The 15,814-nt window shown below is 42.7% G+C and overlaps 1 protein-coding gene across 22 annotated transcripts in view; it reads right to left on the bottom strand.

Annotated features, from left to right (window-relative positions):
* The window catches only part of LOC108034946 (uncharacterized), a 30,176-nt gene extending 18,686 nt beyond the window's left edge, over positions 1 to 11,490 (bottom strand). For 15 of the 22 annotated variants that reach the window (XM_050886684.1, XM_050886686.1, XM_050886689.1 and 12 more), the window contains exons 1-3: positions 10,965 to 11,490; positions 2,949 to 3,488; positions 256 to 511 (exon numbers count right to left, since the gene is read on the bottom strand). In XM_050886684.1, the coding sequence (XP_050742641.1) occupies positions 256 to 511; positions 2,949 to 3,434 (742 nt within the window). In that variant the 5' untranslated portion in view covers positions 3,435 to 3,488; positions 10,965 to 11,490. Of the gene's footprint in view, positions 1 to 255; positions 512 to 944; positions 1,715 to 2,948; positions 3,489 to 10,964 lie in introns of those variants that run through there. The other 7 variants (XM_044095342.2, XM_044095341.2, XM_044095360.2 and 4 more) reach the window with 7 other exon arrangements.
* Between the last annotated feature and the right edge of the window lie 4,324 nt (positions 11,491 to 15,814).

The raw sequence follows: 15,814 nt of genomic DNA, 5'->3' as shown, positions 1-15,814 counted from the left end.
TTTTATTTTATTTCTAACTTTTTTTTTGACAACTTTTTAATCATTAGGCAGACTTTAGTTAAAAAGTTATAAAGTTAAAGTATAGAAAAGAGATTATTGGATTTACTAAAAATATTTATGATTGACTGATAGGTAAAACAATAAGTTTATTGGAGAGTGTTAAGACTGTCATTTTAGCCTTTGACCATACCATTTCCCTGGTTTTCTAGATAACTTTTTTATTAGCTCCCCATAAATGGCCTTTCCTCCACTCACCTGCATTCCCGTTGTCGTCCTTTGTGTCTGTGCGAGTTGCGCTCTTGTCGCCGCCTCCTTCCAGGAGTTTCTTGAACTTCTTGGGCGTCCCATTGAGCTTCTTGCGGAAGCCAAAGGACATGGCGGTGCCTTTGGTGTGCACCGTCTGATTCGGATCCATCGCCTCCGAGGGATTGCCATTACTGTTGCCGTTGCCGTTGCCATTGTGGTGGCGACGACTTGACTTGCTGCCCTGCTTCTTGCTCTCCGCCTGTCCCTAGAACGGAGGAAAGTGGAAGAAAGGGCGGGGAAAGCGATTAGGATGAAAGCGAAACACATTTGCAAATCGGGTCAGCACAGATGAGAGGCGCACGGAAACAAAGGAGCCTCGAGGACTTCCCCGGCAAGAGACAGAACACAATGGAATGCTTGGCTATTAGCTAACTACATGAGTCACTCGCTGCTGCACGAACAATAACTATTTGCGAGATACTTTTCACCGAATCATGATAACTACTAAAATGGTGGACTATTAAATGCAAGCCATATGTGGAATCCTTTTCTATGATACTACTATAACTATACATTTGATAGAAACGGTTATGGTGTCTAAAATGTTTGCATATGCGTGAGTCAAACTTTTTATAACTCTACTTAAAACCAAAGCTATCTACAAGTTCCATCCCTAAGATATAAACTTCAAGTGGTACCATGATGACTGCCTCGACTTCCGCGTCGACTGCTGCGTCCTCCTCGACTGCTAGGTTGCGAAGGTCCTGCTCTAGGAGCGCTTCCTTATCATCGATGTTCGGCTCTTTGTGCCTGGTTTGGTGCTCCTGATCGGAATTTTCCGCGCTCGGCTCGGCGACCCCCTCGTTCAGCTGCTGCGATGTGAATTTCTCTAGTGAAACGACGACGGGGTTGTCGCATTCATCCATTTTGCAGGTCGTCGGCAGAGGAACTCGCTTTTCCGGCGAGCCTCCGTCCCGTTGCTCGACTCCCCCCGGGAAGTCGTCCTGATCCTTGGGTAGAAAAAGTCCGCTTCAGGATGCAGTGCGGCAATGCTCATGACACGGCCGAAGCGGCGCACAAATTACGCCATTTATAATTGCACTTGAGCCGCACACAGATACACAGCGAGTACCTGCCACAGTACACCCACGCGGGGGTCCTTGAAAATCCTTGCTGGCTTGCTGGAAAAATCTTTTGCAGATTGCTCGCACTTTTCACGCCTCAGGTTATGCAAACGTTTTTCGCACTTCTTTCCGACTTTTCTATTTGCAAATTTCCCCCTGATCTTGTTTTTTTTTCAGCTTGTTTTCGGTTTTTTGTAGAGTTTTAGTGAGTTTTTTCTGGTGCGGCAGAGTGGCGACGGTTTTTCACTTGCGAAAGCACGGCAAACGGGAAATTGAATGGCGAGCTGAAAATTCTCACGGAGCGAATGGGTTTCCCTGACTTCTTGTGGTGGGTCTGGTCGTTGTACGCTCTTTTGCTTGACCACAGGGGGAGAAAATATAACATACACGGAGCGAGAGAGTTCCGAGTGTTCGCTCATGCGCAGAACACGGAAAAACAAGTGGCTGTTCGCCGAAAATGGTCTGAAATCGGGGGTGGCTACGTGGGGCGCCATCTAGCGGCTTGGGCGGCCTTCAGCTGGGACGCGAACCTCTATAGGTGGTAAAAAGTATAGATACTAGTTGTAGATACTAATGTATCTTTGGAGGTAATGACTTTTATTATTACTTTGTAGAATAAAATAAATAAATTACGCTTGTAATATTTTCATATGGTAACCAACAACAAATATATATTAGAGTTATTAAATAGTTATGCAAGTTGAGGTAAGGAATTTAAAGAATTTAAAAAAATGAGAACTTCTCACTTTTAAATATAGGTAAATACTCCTAAAACATGTAACCAAATTTGTTGATGAATATTAAAACAATCTTATCGTCACTTAAAAATGTACAAGGCAAAACAATTAATTCTTTTAAAAAATTAGTATCTGGTATATATATAAAACCAGGTGTGAGGCCTGATTTTCCTTGCCTTCATGCTCAGTGACTCATGTAAAATTCAGATGTAATAAGCCCTCTGAGATATTATCCAAGTAAAATAAAATTTGGTTAAGGTCAATTGCCAAAGGGGGAGGGTTTCGGGAGGGATAAAATGCTTCGGTTAAGTATGAAAGATGATATGTGGGTGGAGTGAGGCCTCCTCGACAGCCCTTCACGCCCCTAACCGTCTATGTAGGTTGTTTATGTAAAATTACCTTGTAATAAGCCTTAGGAGAAAAGGAATATGAATATGTGGTCCCAAACTTTTAATGGCAAGGCGGGTAAGTGATTCCGGAAAGTGAGTCAGGGTCTGGGGTTATTTAGCCCAAATTTCTTGACTGCTATGCTCTCATTTATGTAAGGAGCAACTGACTAATGATATAAAATCTAGTTTTTTGGCGTAGAAGAAGAGTTTTAAAGCATCCTTAGGCATTTTTTGGATTTTTTGAATACCTCCGCCATGCTATTTCACTTTCCCTTAGAAACAATGCATATCGAGGTGGACAATAGTCTGGCGGAAGAATAGACTGTTGACCCACAATGCCCGACACCACATTTTCGCCCGGCCCAACTTCCCAGCCTCGGAGTTGGCAACTTATTGATAGTGCTTCGCCAGCAGCCTCAAGTGAGTTGTAAACATTTATCAATATTACTCACCGCCAGCCAGCCGTTGTTCTCGACTGGTAATTGAGGTTCTGGCCTGATTCTGGCCTGCTGATTCAGGATGTGGCTGGAGGACAACTGCTCCGGCTCCTGCTCCCGCTGCTGCTCGGCGTTTTCAATGGCCTGCAGCAGTTCGTGCAGCAGGAATTCCTGGCAAGTGGAGTACTCCAATGCGCCGGGTGATGTCAGTGGATCCGCTGGGGCGTCGGCGTTGGCATCATTGCAAAGGGATTGGATGTGCAGCCCGGCCTGCTCCGTTTGCTTCCGCCGGCTGATGGTGTAATAAAAGGGCTCCTCCTGCTGGGATGACGGGCCGCCTGCTATGTATTCATTACTCGCTGTCAACTGCTGCCAGATTTTGTGCGCCTGGGCCAAATCTTCGTGGGACAGTGCGATTGTCAATACAGATTGATGATGCTCCGCGGCTGGGGACGCGAGTTCGTGGTGCGGAGGCGACTGCCGGGAGACACACTTGCCCATGGCATCTTATGGTTGAGGGGTTGTGGTTTCTGCGGCAACTCGTCTTGCTTCTCCCTTTTGGAATGCAAAAAAATAAACAAAATATTACCGAAATGCGTCAGCGATACGAAATAGCTTCTGTCATTTCCTTATCAAACTGACATTTGAATAATGAAAAGCAAGTGGTCTGGTTTAAGCAGGTCAAATAAGTGTGCTGCATGTCAATCAGTAGAAACAAAAATGGTTTAACCTAAACTAAATTATTCCTAAAGTTGTAAATGGTTAAATTAGTTAGTATTTTTCTACAGAAATAATCTTTTTATATCTAATCAAGCTTACACTTAGTATTCAGTAGGCGTCGGATTATATGTAAAACACTTTTTTGAACATACGATATTTAGTAATTTTTATACATATAATACCTAGAATATCTAGAAAGTCATATGAACAAGGGATTATTCAAAATATTATATCCGTCATTTCATATCTTTTTATAAAATCATATAGGACTACTTAAGATATAAATGGAATTTTGTGATTTTATATATCACATTGAAATAAAATCAGTAAGTGAACAGAAAAGTTCAACAATAGATGACATTTTTAGAACAAGTAGATAATTATTTCTTTGTATATAAAATTCAAAGAAGTCTAAAAACCCCACGTTTTTTCATATAGAAGTGTTCATCAGAAGATTCAAATGAGCAGGTTGGCTATAAGATACTCATCGCACGGCATGTTGATATGCTGGGAGCTCGTCTGGTCTGCGGTTGGCGTGCAGGTAATGATACACCTGTCCCGCCAAAACCACCAAACACCCCTCAAACTGGCCCGAGCGAAACCCCAACCCCAACGCCCACCCCCACCCCCATCCTCATCCGCCCCTGGTCGAGTCCATTGCCATGGCATTATGCCGCGCTGCACGTTTTTTATTAAATTTTATTAGAGCGCCGCACATGCACAACACGGACGGGTAGAGGCGGACCGACCCCAGATCCGGATTCGGATCCGGATCCAAACTTCTTTCATACCTCCAAAGGAGGGGAGAAAAACAGAGAGGAAAGGCATATATATTCAGGCAAATGCAAGCAGCCTTTGGGAGCGCTGAAGACCTGCATCCCCCTGGTTATCCTCGTGCCCATCCCCACCCACCCATCCTGGGGAGCTCCTGGTACGCAGCTTTATGGTGCATTTGCCGCATAACAAAATTTACACCCACCGGGAGCGGGAGCGGGAGACGTCGACGCGTCGGTGCACTCAATGGGGCTGCCCTTTGTGCCCGTGGTCCTTCGCGCCGGATCGGGCCATATCCACTAGGTCGCCGGTTTCGACGCCACTCGATAACAGAATTTGCTCAATAATGAATTTAAGCAGGAAATGCATTTTGCCAAAGCCATCTGAGGGACAGGGCTTATTCGGTAGGTAAATATATTCCAAGCTCTTGTTTGGCAAGGTGGTTGGTAGAGGAATCCTTAGCCAAAACAGTCACTTAAGTATCCTTGTTACTCATCTTCGTTGTTGCTCTGTTATGTTGTAAATATAATTATAAAAGAAAGGTGTATATAAAGGTATAAAATATTTTTTTACGAGTTTAAGAAATTTAAAAGCTTATAAAAATGTAAAGAAGCAAGTTTGTAGCCTACCAAAAAAGATGTTTACTTTTTTGCAGGAATTTTTGTTAAACAGATTGCGTAAATATATGCTGCATAAACACCGCTAATTTATTATCTTTCGAGTTAGGAACAATCCATCTGGGAAAAGCTCCAAAAGCCCCTTCTCCTTGCCATCCATTAGAGTATTCCATGTGCTGTGCGAACACTTCCCCTCGATCCGGCTGTGTTTATGCCTGCTTATGTCGTTTGGCTTACTTACATTTGCCGCGGCTTTGTGCTGCATAAATTTTCAGTGCCACGCCCCCGTGCAGCAACACCGCGCCCCCTGTTAGCCCCCCCTAACCCCCTGGAAGCTACGTGGCTCTTTTGTGCTAACTGCCAACTTTTATTTGCTGCCTTTTCACATAATGAGGCAATTTTGCAGTTTGTTTTGTGGGACTTTTCACTTGTTACTCTTCCATTTAATAAGCCAAAGGCAATGGCAGGTGCCGTAAGCCGCCGTAACCCCCCTGCTTTCGGACCTAATGCCGCGTTCTGTATGCGCGCAGGATAAATCCCGAGCAGATCCCCGATATTGGTCGCATATGCAAATGGTAGATGGCAAATGGCTGCAGCCCAGGTAATTATGCGCATAAATAACTCCGTTTGTTTGGCCAAGAGACTGCAGCGCGAGACCTCAAGTAATGCCCAAGATGGGTCAGTTGGGTGTTGCTCGATTATGGCGGGCCCTGGGTCCTTCTGGGGGCCGGGATATCCTGCGGATGCTCCAGCGGTTATCCCCTCCCGCAAACGGACGTGGCAGCGGGCAGGCGTGGCTCATGCATAAGCATAACCATTGCCCACAGCGAATCGATGTGGCATGCAACAGCTGCGCGCTTACAACACTTCGGATTGCCATGGTCCATGCATTTTAATTGTGCAATCCCGCAACAAAAAATGCAGGGCGGAATGCCTGCACCAGAAGAAAGGGGTTCCTAACTTCTGCGTGGAAGTTATAGATGTTTTTCATACAATAAAGTGCTGTTTCGAGTTTTGAAAAAATAATATAAGCAGAAAGTTTGACCTATTGTTCAGAGAAATAAATAACTGACGCTTTCTTAGAAGTCTAAAACTAGTATGGAAACCTTAAACAATTATTTATTTAAAATATGAGATATATGCCTTAACATTGGGATAATATAATTATGAATAATTTAAATTGTATCTGTTTTATATCGAGATACATTACAGTTATAATTAGGCATATAAGAAAGAACTTACAGGCGTAGATAGATAGATATATTTTATTTGTAAGGTAATTTAGTTACCCTGTACTTAAGGCCAAAAAATTATTATTTTGATAGTATAAAAAGAGCTATTCATATGCAATAAAATTTCTAAAATAAAACACATTTCATTAGCTCTGCCTCCATAATTTTCTTTGGCTGCCCAAGTCCTATTTTTGGCCGAGTGTGTGAAGACTTAAAAATGGTATGCCACCGCACGCGTCGCAAATGGGGGCAAAGGGACCTCGCAGGAGGATCTATCCAGCAAGTTGCACTGTCGGGGCAAAGTTTTGTGCCATGATTAAAGCGAAACCTCACCGAAGTTGCCGCCGCTGACAATTTTAATGCAAACAAAAACTTGCTACTCGCTTCCTTGGAGCACTGACAGCGGCAGCCCAGAAGAAGGCCAACTTAATTCCGCATGCCTTGGGTTTTTTACAGCCCCAAAGCCCCCCGTTTCCACACCATTAATGCAAATTGACGGTGGGATACAGGTCGCTACAGGTGCCAGATCCGTTCAGCTAGAGTTTCCAGTTTTTGGGGGGGGGTCCCGAGAAACTTCTGGCAATTCACGCGGACATTTGCGGCTTTTCGGCCGCCGAAAGCAATTGCATTTTGGTAATTGAACAAGTCAACGCTTAATTACAATGCACTACAGTAAAACACCATAACTGTCTGCGGCATTGAGGGAAAATCCAGCCGGCAATTTCCATTCAGCGAAAGCCAAATAATTTCCATTCGAAATGCGCAGAAATGAGCATTTGTTTTCCTCTTGACACGGACTTCAACCCTTTTTCCAGGACCACCCGCTGTTGTTTTCGCCTGTTTCGGTTTGAAACGTTTTAATTGACGGCTCATTTTGTCTTGCTGCAGACATCGCATTGGGAGGCAGGGGCGTGGGCCCTAAAAAACACGGGATAACGGGGCGTATGCGTGATATAATATAAAATGTAAATTTTAGAAAAATTGCAATTAATTTTTATGTAATGTGCATCGGGTGTTTTTTAAGATTTAAGACATAAAATGATTTCATTTATGTTAGTTGATTCTTAAAAAACTCTTTCTACATTTATCACAAAAGAAATTTATAAATAACAAGCCTGAAAAAGTAGGGCAATCAACCACATAACAATAAAAAACTAAAGAAAATAGAAATTAATGTAAATTGTCCTTTGAAATAAGGTATTTCCCAGCATCTATATAGATTTGATTATATGATTTAAATGGTGTTATATGTCTTAAAAATTGTGCCTTTCTCTATCCCCAAAAACCCTGCCGTACGGTAGGGTAACAATTCAGCAATTTATCGATTAAGCTGCACAAACGGGGCAAAAAAGAGCTGTGAAAATGACTTAAAGCAATACCATGGGACAGTGGATTGTTAAAAACTGATCTATATGCTTGGTTATTGAGCAAGTTTGGCCGTGGCTGTGGCTGTCGATGGCTCAAAGCCTTCAGCGGCAAAATGTATGGCCGAAACCAAACCAAACACACCAGCAGGCGGTTGCGAGGGGTCCAAAAACAGATAGCGGCAGTAGACACTTGATAGGTTTTTTGCGAGGTCCCCCCCTCGGAAACCACTCCCCATACACTCACTATTGGCCATAAATCAATTTTTCAAAAATGACACTGGGAAATGGAAAAAGTAAGCTCAAAGCTGGGCGAATATTGAAAGCGTCCGATACTCACCCATGGATTGTCAAACGTGGAAAATATATGCATGCCTGCGTGCATCTACATCGCTCATATGTATATCTCTACTATATATATTAATAAAAAATGTATGTTTGGTCGTGGCATTTTTGGGCATCCTAGAAGCTCCGGCATTTTTCCATGCTTTCGAATGTAGGTTTTCCCTTTTTTTTCCTCTGGCCTTGCAAATCCTTGCAGCTGGCGTTGAAAGTTTGTCATCATAAATTTTAATATTATTTTCGTTGTGAATGCAACAGGAGTTTGGCAGCAAAGGAAGGCCAGGCGAAACTTGCCAAAGAAGCTGAATCCATAGTTCGTCAAGTGGGGAAATGAGCACATTAATGGGAAGGGGGCAGCCAAGCCGCCGGGGGAATTTTCCCCAAAGCCGGAAAAAAAAACTCCGTGCTGCACACGCGGCGTATGCGCAATGCAGCAGCTTTGGATTCGAACAAATTTTTGGAGCCATTCTGGGCGAAAAGGGCGCCTGGCAACATCTGGGCGGCTGGCCGGAAGCCCATATTCCCCAGCATGTGTGAACCGAATGCTGATGAGTGCCATCTAGTGAATGCATATGAATGAATTACAGCCCAAAGGCCCTCGTTTCCCCCGGATTTCTAGCCTGCTTTTGGCCTTTGAAAGCGGCTGAATGAAGCCTGGCCTGGCTTTGGCGGCAGGAATTGCATGCAAAAGATTGTTTTGCATTGATGAGTGAAATCACCGGGTGCATTTATTGAACCTTCGTGTTCAGTACCTGGTGACAGCAGACGAAATTGACATTGATTGGTCCTGGATGCTGAGCCCCAAAGGACTAATGACAAAGAATCAAGAGGGGAGGGCTCAATTATTCTCGTTTTTCCTGTGCGCTTGACTTCCTTTGGCTGAATGCAATCAGTTTGTCAGTTGTTGGCGTGCTATTGTAAAAATATTTCGGGTTTTTAATTGCAAATATACGCTTTCAAGCTGAAAAATCGAAGACCCAGAGAGTATTTTATTCAGGGATTAATTTTAAGCAGCGGTCGTGCTCTTGCACACTGTTTGTGTGGCGGCAGAGACCAGGCAGAGCTATTGCCTATGCTCTCTTAAAGATGCGGACGGCATAGAACACAATGACCATTTATTGTTTAATTGTTTAAGTATATTGTGTGGATTTGTACACTGTTTGTGTGGCGGCAGAGACCAGGCAGAGCTCGCTTAATGGGAAGTATTAAGATTTCTTCATTTAGACTAAGCTGGAACGGTGTTAGCTCCAACTAAACATTATTTCAATCAGTCTGCCATCATTAAGTAATATTTCAGAGTGTTTCCCAAGAGCAAATAGCTGAAAGCCTCACGTTTAAATTAATCAAATTCTCTGCACATTCGAAAATTGCCTGCAAGCCGGGTAATTATTAGCTCGGCTCCAATATGCATATGATTTTATGCTTTTAGATTTCGGGCTGATTACCGGACATTGGCTTCAGACTACTGGAAAATTATTCGAGCAAAATTGTAGTAGCACATTTTCGAGCCGCCCGGCAGGCGAATAAAGTCCCAGGAAGTCAGGCGAGACGTGAACTGAATGTGAAGAGCCAAAGGTTTAAGCCTTTAAGTGATGTGGCAAGGTCGACTGGAGCGGGGGTGGCGAGTTATTGGGGCTTGGGGGTGGTCTTAAGAGTTGTGTGGAGGAACTGGATCCCATCCTTGGGCACATTTGCATGCTGTGATTAAGTGACCGGGTCATAAATGCACTTGGGCAGTGCGTATTTTCGAGCATTCCGGCTCGTCGACGTCGTCTTCGCCAAGGCAACCGTAATGCCACTTAATTATTACTTAGTCTTTATTAACATGGCTCACAGCTCTTACTGGCCTCTCGCTCCCGATTAAAGCCATCAGCGGAGCGTGCAACTTGGATTTCATTTCGGGGGTATAAAATGGGCATTATTTCGAGGCCTCCCCGGGCACGGTAATTGCAAATTGCGGCCGTCGTCTTGTACGCCTGCGTTTTTGTTTGTCAATTTGCGTACTTAAAAAATTCTTGTGTATAAACAGAGAGGCCGAAGCACAAGACACACTCACAACTCGCTGTCAGTGTAACGAGCCATATGTGTTGTGCACATAATAATTACGCAATTGGCAGGAATTCCCCCTGCCTGCGCCCCGCTTCGCCCCTGCCATTTTGGCCCGACTCCGAGTTCGTCTTTCGCCCCACTCGAGTGTGTCATCAAATTAGTTTTAATTATACATTATATTCGTTTTGCACACATTTCGGCATTAGCAGGAAGCGTCGCGCAGAGGGGACTCCAGTGCGTATGCTTGATATTTGCCATGGCAATCGATTTGTATGCCCGGCAGCACTCCGCCAGTTGTTCTTGTTTTAACAATTTCCCCGCTCATTGGGCTTGGGCCCCGACTTTGGGGCCATCAACAATTGCGGGGGATGTGTGCTGTGGTTCTCGAAACCTGTACCAGATATCTAATATGCATGGCGTTCGGGGAAAGGAAAGCGAGCGCGTCAAGTGAGTAGTGGCTACAGAGCGAGAAAATGCCAGCTGAATGGGTCATCGATGGGGAATTTTATCAAATAGAGGTAGGTAGTTACGGCCAAGACCATGCTAACTTATTTTCAAGTATTACCTCATTCAATCACGAGTCAGTTTCTCTTGAGTTAAAGAACTATCTCTTAAATATCACCACACTTACATTAGAATACATCTACTTTACTGTCTAAAAGTAGGCAACAATTTATTTTAATTAGAAGTAAAATGAATTACTTTAGTTCGAAGGGTTGTTTTTATTCTTTATCTACTTTTAAGCACTTAAAAAGTTACTTTCAAAAGTGATTTCTATACTCATAAGTTTCTAAATATTTTTAGAGTGATAAATTTATTGTTGGAATTCACTTTAGGTGTCTAAAACTATGCAATAATATTTTAAGAGCTCAGAGTGTTAATAAGAACTTATTAAATTATACAATTTGTTATCTAGTAGTAAAATAAAGGTACCTTTTTACTTTTAAGGGCCTTGCATATTAAACTTATATGTACATCTTAGGGCACACTTATTATTTTCCCTCAGTGTACTATTGTAACGACGACATCGACACTCTTGCGGTGGTGGCTTTGGTTTCGCTGTGAGTTTTTGGGTTAGTTAGGGTTTCGGTTTCAGCCACAGATTTGTCTCGGCATGCAAATCCCCATTTTTCACCGTCAGACCCACCTTTGGCTTATCTTATCGCCGTGCTCATATGTGGCTTTGTATATTTGTGCGCGAGTTGGGCGTAATTAAATTGAAATTCTCAAGTGGTCGTTGTATTTTTCGGGAGACACTTCACTTGACATTCTAGCACTTCGAATTTTAGTTTTACTTCCACCTGTTGAGTTTTCTTTACTACTTCATGGCGCGACCTTGAATTATGCGATCAGTTTTTTTTACTTTTTGCCATAACTAGACTTCCAGTCAAGAGAGTCGCGTCATATTTGCCTTTATTATTAATGGCCAAAAGCGTCGAAAGCAACTAACTGCGGACTACGCATGAGACTCGGGACTGAAGACCCGAGAGCCGGGCACCCAAGAATCTACAAAGCTGCGATCGGAGCGTTAGAAAAGCTCGCTCTTCGTACCTGGCTGGGCTTTCAGCTCTACGATTTCTGGTAGTAAGAGAGGAAAGAGTATACCCAGTGATTCACTACTGATAGGGGACTGGGTTTATGGGTGTTCATTGCGTGCGGTACGTACAGTGGCATCAAAAAGTTGAGATACAAGTAAGGAATTTTAAAAATGTAATTTTTTTCGAGAAAGAAAAAATATTTATTCGACTTCATATGCAATAATCAATATTGTTATGAAATCACTTAAGGTGTCTTAAGGTATACAACTATATATTTTCCACTTCCAGCAGTTAGAATATATTTTACTCAATAAATTTGAAAATTTAATTTAAAAGTCATTTCAAAATCAGTATAACTTTTAAAGTCAGAAAACAAGCAACAATATATTCGGAAGTCAAAGTACAATGTATTTCTTCAGTAAGATAGCTAGCCTTCATACACTGCCTACCTTTAGGCACGTAAAAAATTAAATTTAATAGTGATTTAAAGACCCTTCAATAAGCAATTGATTATGTATAAAATGTCATATTTAAAAATCCGTATCTTGAAATAACTATTTACTATTAGTGTCTAAGAGTATGCAACATGTTTGAAACTCAGAAGCACAATAAATTAGCATTTATTCATTGCCTACTTTTAAGCACCTAAAATAAATTAAATTCTAAGGGGATTTTAACTTAAAATTCAAAACTTACTTATTTTCCTTTTGACAAATCCAGGTTGATACCATAAACAGCGTAATTCAGTCAGCACTCAATATGCACAATCAAATTCAATCAAATCCGGCCTTTGACACCGCAGTACCTGCTCCCTTTTCCCTTTGTGTACAAATATCCGAGTGTAGGGCTATTAAAAAGCACTTTCTTATCAATGCAGGAAAAGGCAAACCGAACGAAGCCCGATGCAGGCGAAAGGTGCAAAGGAAGCCGAACAATGGCGGAAAACGTTGCCAGCCAGCAGCTCAGGAGTCGAGCAACAGCAACAGCACCACCCCACCCCGCCACCCACTAAGCTGAAAGGGAGCCGCCGAGCCACCCGACCGCCCACCGAATGGCTTGGCTGAGCGTCAAGTGTCATAAAAAAATAGGAACAACACTTGCAAGCCAAAAACTAAAGTGCACGAGTTGCCCGGCCATGTGGTTCTTCGCACACCACCCCCTCCCCCTGCCAGTACACTGTCGCCACCCAACCACCCACAGCCACCCCGCTCTTTTCGCTCATCTTTCAAAGGCGCAGTGCTGCCTCGTATTTGCGGTGCCTGCAGGCGGAGAAAATACTGTGGTATAGGTGTTCTTTATAACGCTTGTGGCACAAAAGTTGCAAGGGGACGCTATTGATATATTTGAGTTTGCTTAAGATCTTAAAGGCCTTGGCGGTATAGTAATCGTAGTAAGACTTGAGGTAAGTGCACTACAAATAAACTATTTTGTATGTAAATAAATCAAAATCGTATGCTTTATTACCTTGTTAATGTACTCTAAAAGTCTTTTTACATTATTACATTCAATATGAAATTATTAACAAGTCCCTATACTTTTTTATATTTTTAAATTATGGTACGAGTGTTGTAAATATAATCAAAGAGAATGTTTGTTATATAATAATACTTTTAAAAATTATGAAATAATTCTGAAAGTTTATAAAATGAAATAAAAGTGAGTAAGTAAGTTTTTTTCTTAACCATATAATGTTATTAAAATGAAATGTTAAAGGAATTTTAACTATCTTTTACTTTTGAATTTAAAGTTCAACAATTTGTTTAAATAAGTAATAATATTTGATCATTTTCCAATAAGATTATGAAGTTACCAAAGATGAGGAAAACTTACATAAAGCTCAGCTCTATAATAATAAATTTGTAATACTTTTAAAAATTAACAATAAATTCGGTAAGCTTATTGAATAAAATAAAAGTATCAAAATAATGCAAATAAAATTAATTGATTGTTAAATACAACTAATAATATTTATTAATTGCAAAGCATTTTTAAACATTTAAGTATTTTACCTATTTTTAAGCAATTTAAAACTTTTAAATATTAAATTCTTATTTTTAATTATTATGTATATATTGGATTGATTTAAAACAGAAAACTATTTTCTCAAATTTCCCTGATCGATTTAATTGATTTCCTCGCAGGCCCTGACAGCGAGCATATGAGTCACTTTTTCCTAAGAATATTTTGTTATTTAAACTGAAGTTTATATAATTTAAATTTTAAATTGTTTTTTCTTATTTTTAATGAATTAATATTTATTTTGAGAATTCTTTTTTTAGCAATAACTTGATTTTCTCACAGTGCATATGGGTAAGTGTATTTAAACTGAATTTAACATAATTTAAAAATAATAAATATATTTTTTTAATCAATTAATATTTTTTGATTATTCATATTTAAGCAATAGCCTTTTCTCCAATTTACCCCATCGTTATCAATGATTTTCTCGCAGTGCCTGACGGCGGACATATGGATGGCTGCAAAGAAATACAAAAGAAAATATTTACAAAACTTCCATTTCCGCTTCATGTGGGCAGTGCTCGGGGAGGCGGGGCAGCGGGGAGCGGCGCTGGCGGTGGCCGCGCGGGGAAATTGAAAAAAGATAGTTTCGCATAAGCCCCTGGGCATCTGAACCCGCCCCGCCCCCTGCCACGCGCCGCCCCCTGCCCCGCACAAGGGCCGGCCTGCAGGTGAGCATTCCGGAAGTGAGCGCTGCGAAAGTTTCGCAGCTAAATCAGGTGATAAACCGAAGACGCGGCGAATCCAGGGCCTCAGCTGCAGCAACAACTACAACAACAGCGGCGGCCGATAGCAACAGTTTTGGGACAAGTGGGAGGCGCGCGAGCTTTCCACCACGGCAGCGACGCCTGCGCCGAGAAGTCACTCAGTTCTGAGTGGTTTCCCTTTGTTGTTTACCTTCGCCTGTTGGCGCTCAGCGTTGCCTACTTTCGCGCTCCCTCCAGCGCCACCTTCGCAGTCTGCTTTTGGGCGGCCGCTTAACCCTTAGCCGGGCCCGCCCGGGCCTCGTATGCGTAATATTTCTCGCTTATCAACTAATGGATATTTAATCGCGCGCTTGAAGTGCTGCCTTGCCTGACACCCTATTTATACGCCTTCTTGAGCAAAGCCCTGCGGCCTGCGGGGCCATAAATTTTCCTATCGCCACTCGATCAAAATAGCCGTCCAATAGAGCGTAATTAATTCGTTGGATTGACAAAAATTTCGCACCACTTTCGGGCCCAATTACCGAGTGCCTGCGAATTGTGGCAGTCAACAAATGAGATTAATCTTTTCACAACTAATGGCATCCATCTCTGACGTGGGCAGCCATCGGAAAATGCCAGGCTGGAAAGTCCGGCGCTTATCAGTGCCACCGCTCCCCCCAGGAAGGTGCACGGCGTACACACCCAAATGCTGGCTGGCCCTAATCAACGTTTGGCGCAATTGTACGTCATAAATTTTCAAGTATAAACCCGCAATCAAAATTATTCGACATGCAGACGTTGGTAAAAATTATGGCCGTGCGATCGGCGATCGGCGCTCGTCGAGTGTCGTCGCCCGGTTCCTGGCCACCATTGTCGCCCCGCATTTCGAATGCAGAGCAATCAATTAGCGCGTCGCAGCCCCTTAATTTGCATTGCGTGAATTGGCCGGCAAATATTGCCTTTTCCAGCCGCTGCTGTTTATTTTTAGATAACAAATCAAACGCAGTGATATTAATAGATAAGGCAACCGGCCAGCGGGGGTCCGAAACGTGTCCCTGCGAAGGGTTAAGGGCAGCCTGCTGGGAGAGAGAGTGGAGAGATTTGAGCCCGCCTGCGAGAGAGCGGCAGAGCGATCTCCACGCAGGAGGGTGGCACAGTGGGGTGAGCAAATACTAACTGAACGGTATTCATACACTGCAAGGGATAATGCTATATAAAACTTAGATATCAATTAGGTCTATTAAAGTAGTATAGAGGTCTTGTTCTTTCAGTACCTCAAAGAGGTACAATAGCTTGGCATATGTTTGTGATGCATCAATATTTAAGGAAAATATAGTTGAGAAATAGTCTAAAATGATTGCACTTCCAGCACTTGCCATTGTTACGAGGTAACAATCTATAGAGAAGGTTCCTCGGGCTTCACTGCCAGGGATTAATCCCACTGTGCGGCGAGAGCGATCGGCGGCGAGGGTGGGCGCTGCGCTCTCTCTTTCCAGCCCAGCTGTTGCGGCTCTTTCTCTCGCGGCGGCGCGGCATTCGC

This window comes from Drosophila biarmipes, chromosome 3L, assembly GCF_025231255.1.
Source record: "Drosophila biarmipes strain raj3 chromosome 3L, RU_DBia_V1.1, whole genome shotgun sequence".
NCBI lineage: Eukaryota > Metazoa > Arthropoda > Insecta > Diptera > Drosophilidae > Drosophila > Drosophila biarmipes.
The sequence above is the reverse complement of the archived record's forward strand: the minus strand, read 5'-3'. Positions and strand labels throughout refer to the sequence as shown.